At 37.8% G+C, this 9,120-nt stretch overlaps 1 protein-coding gene across 3 annotated transcripts; it reads right to left on the bottom strand.

Moving 5' to 3' along the window:
- Positions 1-2,229: 2,229 nt before the first annotated feature.
- Positions 2,230-8,620, bottom strand: LOC131324775 (lipid phosphate phosphatase gamma). Of its 3 annotated transcripts, none has more exons than XM_058356887.1 (3): positions 8,146-8,620; positions 7,536-7,877; positions 2,230-2,503 (listed from the first exon to the last, which is right to left on the bottom strand). In XM_058356887.1, the coding sequence occupies exons 1-2, from the start codon at positions 8,490-8,492 to the stop codon at positions 7,550-7,552; spliced, it is 675 nt and encodes a 224-aa protein (XP_058212870.1). In that variant the 5' UTR covers positions 8,493-8,620; the 3' UTR covers positions 2,230-2,503; positions 7,536-7,549. The 3 variants fall into 3 exon arrangements, with proteins under 3 accessions (XP_058212870.1, XP_058212868.1, XP_058212869.1); XM_058356885.1 differs by having other exon boundaries at positions 2,230-2,613; positions 8,146-8,608; XM_058356886.1 differs by lacking the exon at positions 2,230-2,503 and adding an exon at positions 2,887-3,597 and having other exon boundaries at positions 8,146-8,608.
- Positions 8,621-9,120: the final 500 nt, after the last annotated feature.

Genomic DNA, 9,120 nt, shown 5'->3' with positions numbered 1-9,120 from the left:
CTCCGTCCCAAAATGAATAACAATTTTTGAAATTCGTATCATTTTTCATCACTTATATCTTTCAATCTATAATATTTTTCATGAGTTTGAAAACTTTGTATAATAGAACTAATCAAGAACTATCAAACAAGATCCATATTGCATATATTTTGAGATCCATATTGAAAAATATATTGAAATTGGCACAGATATCAAAAATTGACATCCAATTTGGGACGGATGAAGTATATTAAATTCTCTAATGTAATGATAATAATAAATGGGGCAGGGAACGGGGTGGAGTTACTTGGATTTTTTTTTAGGTTTTGCCTCCAAATACGGTCCAATCCCTCCCTGAAAAGAAGCCAAGATCCAATCCGAAGGGAATATGTAACGGAGCAGCGCAGATCGGACCGGACAAAATCGTCATCTCTAAACAACTGAGGTTAGCTCAATTGGCCAAGACTTTTGCATCTCACTAGGAGGTCAAGAGTTCGAGTCTCTCCACCTACGTGTGGATGCTTTTCCTTTCTTTCTTGGTTTCTCTAACCCTATAAATACGCTTATTTCTTGTATTAGGCTTGGTTGTCTCGTGAACTCTCACAATTAATGTAGTGACTCTGTACTTCATATATGATGTAAAATGACCACTTCTATTAATTGAAAAAAAAAAAAAATCGTCATCTCTACTGACAAGGAGACAACTAGAACAAAAAAAAAAAAGCAGCAGCAAAAAGAGCCTACACCAATAGGACTGCAAAAACATCACATATTGCTTTAAACATTGCTCATTCTAGTATTTGCAAAAGATCCATTAGAGAATAAAAACAAGCTATTGCGGTGCTCGATAGACAAGAGGATCGTTGGAACTATCCTCAATTGTATGAGATCGCTTGTGCTTAGTCCTTGGATTTTGAAGGCTCCGGCATTTTGAACATCGTCAAAGTTGTTGAGTATTAATTTTCGCCTACGAGTCTTGCGCTTGGTTGGACTAGCTAGGTGACGTCCATCGTCAAAATTGCCTGAAAGCCATGATCTGCTTAGATATGAGATTCCCCATCTTGTTATTTGTTGAACCAGACCTCCATTGTTAAATCATAGTAGTTCCTTAAAGACATGATTCGCTTAGACCTGGGTTCCTTAGATTAGATTTATAGGACTCAAATTAAATATCTTTTTGAATGTCATCAAGAAAATTAAAGAGAATAAATTCTTTACACCGTCGGTATAAACATTTGTTTCCTCAAAATCAATTATATTGTGCCACATCGCTATGTTCTATTGATTGAGATCACTGTTTTGCAACGTGGCACGATGTAAAGAATTCATTCTCAAAATTAAAATATAATTATGTGTATCTTATGTTAATTGTAAAACATATTTATCCAAAAAATGAGAGCAGAACATAAGATTAAAATTCATTTAGTCTACATAAATGTATTTCAAAAATACATCAATTGATATCACATGAAAATGATATTTTGGGAGGTGGTGGTTCCGTCACATAATGAACTGGGTAAAAAGAAAATGGAATAAAAAAAATACTTACCTCACAGGCTGGGTGATAAATATCCTTCCTTCTCAATTTTAGCTAAATTAACAAATAAGTTAATGAACCTAGCTAGATCAATTCTCCAATAGTTATCGGCTATCGCACTCCAGTTTGAATAATCTGTACGAGGCCGAGGTTGGAGGGTGCTAGCTAGAGAAAAAAAATTGAGTACAATGATTCAAGTGGAATTTCAATCTCCCTTGCATATAGTGGAAACATAAACTCAATCTCATTTGAGTCATGTACCTGTTTGATGTAATACCTTTTTTGTTTATCTGCTTACAAACCAAATATCAGTTACATGTACAACAAGAAAACACCAGAGCAACCAACTGAGAATTACTCTCGACACAAAACCCTAATAATCTCAAATGTAGACCAAAGGTCAGATTTTTCATCTCTTTACTCTTCCTTCAGACTACTCTCCAGCTGAAGTCCAACAATTATTTCCAATATACGATAGAAGAAACTAAATGGACCTGAGAATTACTCGAGACACAACCCTAATCATCCTCCTGAAGGTAAATGACCAATGCTGTTCACAAATCCTTGCTATAGTTAAAATGCAAACTAAAGACTTGCCCACAAGAAATAGTACTAAAATGACCTTTATTTGTACCACATTTCCTTTTTCCAACTTATGAACCATCATCCTGCTATGCAGAAACACAATAACGTGGAGTTTCACCCAAAAAAGGTACAAACTAGAAGGGCCATACTAACCCTATTAAATTTCACCAGTACGAAACCAATTACATAGCCTTTAAAACAAAACCAAATCCAAGTGAGTGAAAGCTTGCTAATTAATTAAGAGCTGCAAGTCCTCATAAAAATGATAGACACAGCAAATGTAGTAAATCTACTCTTTTTTCTTTGCAAAATTTCCAAAAGAGATCCTAGTAAGAGTCACAATTATCTGATTGATTCTCACATAGGCAAGAATGAATTGCTGGACAAATTGAGGCAAGCCACCTGAGAAATGAAACAAGTACACGTAAATGTTGTATTTATACGGAATACCATGGAGCTTTTCAAGCAATACACTGTAGGAACTTAAGAAATTGATGCCGCTGTGTTTGTGCCTGAGCATGCAAATAACATGAAGAGTGGTTAAAACAACTACTAACTTGATGCAGCCTTTCTAACACTGACAAATCTAGAGTTAAAGAAACGCAGAAACATACAAGAGGTACCGAATAAAACACAGAAACGGCTTTGAAGCACTATCTTTTCTTCACACCAGTAATAGTATCAACTACTCATCATGTGGAACTCTAACAATCCCCCCCAATCACCCAACCCCCCCCCCCCCCCCCCCCCCCCCCCCCCCCTCCGGGGATAGAAACCTCCCAGGTGTATAATATTTTGTATGAAGTATTAACCAAACTTACAATGTCCTTCATTAAGTCCAAAGGCACCCCTTATCATTTTCAAGGAATCATATCATGATGTGTGAACTAATACTTGTTACGATACAACAGTTTCAAAGCAAAAATTAAGATTTTGTTTCTGCTATAACCAACAAGAAGATAACAAGTGCAAGAAACGAAAAAAATCTGTAAAATCCACTTATGCATGTAAAGTTGCTCTTTCTGATTCATGCAAAATTACACAAGAAAATATGAATTTTCAAACAATCCACTCACGAAAACCGTTATCTAGTATTTAAATTGCAAATTTAGCCCTATCCCTACAACTTACCCTAAGCAAGTTAGTTTGCTGAAAAATGTGAGTTTACCTTAGACAAACACCTATTTTTCCTGTAACTTCATTGCTATCCAAACTTATAGGTTCAAAATTTTACTACTATCATCCAAGTTAAATGCATGCAAGAAAAATATTCGTCTTTACCTTTGTTTCCCTTCACTTTCTAGCATTTTCACATTTCATCATCTTTTTCTTCCCAATTAAACAGAACCTGGAAGAAAAGGCTGTCACCGACCAGGTCATAGTCCTCTATTTTTTTCCCTACATTTCAATCTTGGTGCCGCCATGATCATGCACCACCAAGTTACTTGATGCTTCTATCTCAAGTGTACCCACTATCCAAGCTCAAATGCTCCCATCTGAACAGCAAAAGTAGCACCACAAACCCAATCGCATTTTGGTTCGAGTTAGAGCATCTCCAATCCTTAACCCATTTTTTCACCCAAATTTGGGTCAAAAGCTTGATTTGGTAAGGCATCTCCAATGCTAAACCCATATTTTTACCCAAATCTATTACTAAATAGCACACTTAAAATTAATGAGTGGACTCTTGTAATTAATGAGAGTGAAAAGAGGGTTTGAAAAATGGGTATGGGTTTGAGTCTCCCCATATTTGGGTGAGAAAATGGGTAGAACTCAATACGGGTATAGCATTGGAGATGGATTTTTAGGCTTTTTACTCAAATTTTGGGTATGGGTAATAAAATGGGTAAGGATTGGAGATGCTCTAAATTGAGCAAGGACAAAAGGCCGCAGAGACTTTTAATTGTGAAATCAATAGAATATTTATATTTCAATAAAACAAATAGGCAAACTAGCTTGTTGTTTCATGTAGTTTGTACAAGTCTTGTCTCTATTTTAGTACACAAACAAATCATTTCTTAACTAAACTCCATATACTCCTTTGATAACTGCCTTGTATGTTGGGCGAAAAACTATGAGCTTCCTACATTTGAATATTATCCTAGAAATTGCACTACAACAAATCTGGCAGTTGTGTCATCACAAATAGGAATAAAACTAAGACAATGCTTGTCTGTCCAAAGTTGTTTTCTGCCAAAGCCATTATTTTCTTCTTGTCTCAGATCTCCAGAAAGTCTTATTTTTCCATCCCTTGCCCCTGAGGGGTCTAACACTAGTGATTTTAGACACCAACCACGAAAGGAAAGATACTACACATCACCTTGATAAATCATAGCTCCGCACAACAGTAACAAAAGGGGCGCTTTGACAGTTCCACTAAATATCAGTAAGGTGTTCCATAGAAACAGAAAAGGTAACTAGGTGAGTCATGATGTAAACTGCCTAGATAAAAGGCATGCATAATACGACTTCCCACATGGCAATTTATGACTCAAAACCTTAAAACTTAGGGACAACTTTCTAGCAGCACACAACAAGCCCCTAGAGGTTTCACAAAATGCCAAGTGCTAACAAAGTTTTACATCTACGGTTCTCAAACAAAATAGGCAATTCTACACAAATTTTGAATTAGCAATGGACGGCAACATCACATTCTTCTATAGAAACTTGTGAAACAAAGCACAAACAATATTTAATTCCAGCAAACTTAGGGCCTGTTTGGAACTTGAGGAAAAGAAAGGAAAGGAAAGGAGAGTGTAGAGGAAAGTGTGGAGGAAAATTATTCTTTGTTTTGTTACTTTCCTTCTTGTTCTCTCTCAAACCCAACAAGGAAAAATTATTTTCTCTTCCTTTTTTTTTTTCTTTCTTCTTTTCCATAGGTTCCAAAGAGACCTTAAGTGAATTTGTATTCATCCTCAAAGATATCAAGCATGAAGTCACAGCTCCTCCTATGTACATTGGATTAGTCAAAAGGAGTCATAAGGTGCAGGATAAGTTAACTAGAAACAAAACACCTATACGCTGGGACGTTTGGTCTCATTTCTTTTGTGGGGAGGAGAGATTAGAGAACCTTTTTCCCCCTGACTTTGGGCTTGCAATGGGTAGGGATGCTACAATGCCTGAGTACTCGAGCAAAGAAGAACAGCACGGAATTTCCCGATGATAATATTTTTTATGTAGAGAGGCGCGAGACTAGGAGTTAATTGGCTCCATGAGAGGTTCTAGGCGTTGCCACATTTGCTGTCATGGAGGAAGATTCTTGGAAATGCAAGTTTTCTCCAAGGCTTTGATTAGCTCGTGTTCTTCCCCATCCCCTTGGGAAGTTATTTGGGGCTCCAGTCCACACCTCTAAATGTGGCTTTTTTTCTGGATCACAGCTCAAATTAAAATCATTTCTAGTGATAACAAAAATGTGATTGTGTGATGATTCAACTGTCCCACACACGAGCCAAACACTATCTTGACTACGCGAATATAAGTTCTTAGGCACCATCCCCTCACCAGTGGATTTTAAAGGGAAATGAGACTGGACTCAACTTGTGCCCTTATGGACCCGTTACAGCTTTGCACTTCAAGCTGCGAAGAGGGCAACCCATAATTCATAATATAGTTTTGCATTATGTATGTCCATAGAGCGAAGTGGCAATATACAAGTACAAGTGAATCCATGTAGAAGAGAAAGGGTTGCACAGAGTCAGTGTTTACAAAGTGAATCATCATGGGTATCTTACATCGGTAACTGTAAGCACAAGAATGAATTTGTGAACCATCGCCTTAATCATTGTCAAGCAGTGAGAAAACTTTGGACTTCAGTTTTGTCTTGTTTGGGGTGTAGTGAGACTTTCTTTCAAGGGGTAAGCATCTTCTAAATCGTGCGAAGATTAAAGTGGAGAAACAAAATTAGAAAAATGTGGCTTTTGATCCCTTTATACGCAATTTAAGATCATTTGAGGGTGTAGAAGTACACCATCAGATAGACTAAAAACAACCAATGTATGCTTTGGTTGTAGACTTTGAAGTTTGTCTTATTAACATTTCTCTATATTAAGTCTTGTATTTTGAAAACCTTTTTGATGCATGAATGTGTTTTTATGCTCTCTTTTCTCCCTTGCACTTCTATAGGGGGTGAGACGCCCTTTATGGCACCTTTTATGAAGCTCGAAAAAAGCTGCACCAGTCATTACAAGACATATTTTCCAAACCGACTGCAATCACCTGTACACAGTGCAGAAACGTAGGAATCACAAGAGATACATTGAAAAGCTTCAAAAAACTTCAGCCCCTATTAAGACCTGTTTTTAATCCTTGTAGATTTGAAATGATCATTTCCCTTTGTGTTACGGACGTTTGAGTATTTGTGGATTCCACCAGGCATGCCCTTCTTCACCCCTGTACAATTAACTTCATGAAGCATTGATGTATTAACCTTAACGATTCAACATTTCCCACTTTCTAGGAAGTATTGCTTCAAATATTTTTGTTTAAGAGGCTTCTATGTGATTCCCCTTCCAAACATCTTGCTTGCTACTTGTTCCTGCTTAGAAGGGCACCTCAAGTAGGAGACCAATTGTTATTTTGGGTCCTTTGAGCAAAAAGGTAAATCTCTCTTCCACACTAGGTTACCATCAGCAAAACCCTTGCTTCTAATCCCTTTCACACTAGTTCTCGTTCCAATGTAGCTTCGTTTTTTTGTGGTGCAACCTGAGGTTTATCCTCAACATTGGTACTTCGAACAATTTAATTCAAAGAAAAGTACGTGATTGCAACTTGGAATAGATTTGTAAACAGGAGGGTGACCGTTCATCGACGAGTGGCAAGAGATATATTCATTGGTTTTGTCTTGGTTTGGGCTGGAGTGGGGTTCCTCAGAAGGAGTGATGAGCTTCTTCAAAGTTCACCAAGTTTAGAGAGAGGGAAAGCAGGAACAAGTTGTGGCTTCTGCTTATGCATTATCTGAATCATTTGGCAGAGCAGAACAAGGGGTAGTTTAAGGTCATAGATATTCCATCGTACAGAAGTACAAAGGGATGTTCGTCAGGGTTTTCTATAGGAATGACTTCAAAGTGCAGTAAGAAACCCTGCTTTTGACCATATCTCAGAGCTATATAAACGTTCTATAACGCATAATGTGGATTATTCGGTTGAGCAAAACACAAATGTTCCACTACACAGATTGTAAGGTTTTTGAATGGTCAGAAGAGGAATTATCACCGTGCTTCTAACCGTTCCATGTGTAATTGTGTATGCAAGCTGGACTAAATATAAGATTTGGTCCCCAGTGTATATAGGTGCTTTTAAATTTTTCTCTTATTGCATCTTTTCTTCGAATCAAACATATACTACTACTATACAAATGACAATAACAGAACAAAACAGCAAAGAAATGCTAATGACATTCTATAACAAGCATGGAAAATGCTGAAACCACACTTACCGATTCGAGGCTCATCAATCAGACCTCTTGTAAGACACGTGCTTCCTTGCAGCCCTCGCGTTCTCGTACTCAAACTTCAACACATTGGGTATATGCGATGTATCCTTGATGTAAAACAACCTCCCAAACGCGCTCTCTTCGATCGCAGGAAAGTAAGCCCTCAGCACCGAATTCACCACCCAAAACCACGCAGCCCCGACCACAAGCCCAAGCCCGGCCCCGGCGAATACCTGCGCAACCGTGTGGTACCCCAAGTAAACCCTAGAATACATGGTCAACAGAGCCAGCGGCCAGACCACCAAGCCCGCTACCGCCATCTGGTTCCTCCCGAGGACTCCGATTCTGTAACAGGGGTGGCTCCAAGATTTCAGTTCAGCGGTGAAAGAAATATATAAAAGAATTTATATGTAACCCACAACATCGAAATTAAGATATTTATTTTGGTTGAAAAGTTAATCAGGCTGATTTGTTGTATTTGGTTGAGCTATATTATCTACTTAATCCCAAAGGTAAGTGAACTTTCATGTTTTTTGACTTCATACGACTGATCCAGCAGACAATATTGAAGAAACTTCAAATTAAACCTAAAAAAAAAACACAAAACCCTTGCCTGAAATAGGTGAGGAGGGTGAAGTAGGTGGCGAAGAAGAACATGTACTGGGAGTGGCTGGAGGGCCAGCCGTGGGAGTCGCAGGTCTCGAGGATGGAGCAGATTTCGAGAGGGCGGGCCTGTTGGACGGATTGTTTTATGAATTCGTTGATGAGTTGGGAGATGACGAGGCCGAGGGCGAAGAACATGGGTTGGAGCTCGCGGCGGAACATGAAGTGGGCGGTGAAGCCGCCGAGGGAGATGAAGACGGGGACGAGGGAGATCCAGGCTAGGAAGTGGCCGAGCTGGTCGCCCTTTTGATAGCGGACGTGGGTTAGGGTTACGGACTTGAGGGGAGGGTTTGACATTTTGAGAGAGAGAGATGAATTGATGAGTAGGTGTGTGAGAGAGATAGGGAGTTGTTATTTGTTGCAGGAGGGATGAGTGAGAGAGAGAGAGAGAGGGAGGGAGAGAGAGAGTTTTGACGATGAAATTTGGAGGGGAAGACTAGGGCTCTGTTTTGTAAAGGGTGTTTGGACAAATAAGTCAAATTGGCTTATATTTTGTCTTTATTTAAAAAAATTTCTTATCATTCTTATTTTTTTTGGGAATTATTACATCGAGAGAAATTTAAAAAGTATAAAATTTTAATCGAAATCTAATATTTTTTGAATAAAGACGAAAAAAATGGCTTATTTTTATCTTTATGTGGCTTTATTTGGCTCATTTTTGACGGAAAAGTCAGTGGTTTTTTAAAAAGAACAACCCGTAACAATGGAAAGGAAAAAAAAAGAAAAGAAGAAACACTTTTTTTTTATATTTATATAAATTATATTCATTATTTTAGATTTTAGTATTGAAAGTGTGTGTAATTTTTTTGTTAGAAAAAAAAAAAAGAAGTGAAGATATAAAAAAAAGAAAAGAATGTAGAATTCAATTTCCAAGAAAAATGAGAGGAAAATATGATGAAAAATTTACTATTCACTACATTTAAAA

This window comes from Rhododendron vialii, chromosome 4a (assembly GCF_030253575.1).
Source record: "Rhododendron vialii isolate Sample 1 chromosome 4a, ASM3025357v1".
Lineage (NCBI taxonomy): Eukaryota > Viridiplantae > Streptophyta > Magnoliopsida > Ericales > Ericaceae > Rhododendron > Rhododendron vialii.
The sequence above is the reverse complement of the archived record's forward strand: the minus strand, read 5'-3'. Positions and strand labels throughout refer to the sequence as shown.

What these genes read in the sequence shown, in the direction of transcription:
- LOC131324775 (XM_058356887.1), bottom strand. Translation starts at nt 8,492, where the DNA reads ATGTCAAACCCTCCCCTCAAGTCCGTAACCCTAACCCACGTCCGCTAT. An exon ending in ACCCTCCTCACCTATTTCAG is followed by an intron (nt 7,878 to 8,145) that starts GCAAGGGTTTTG and finishes CCCCTGTTACAG; the next exon opens with AATCGGAGTCCTCGGGAGGA.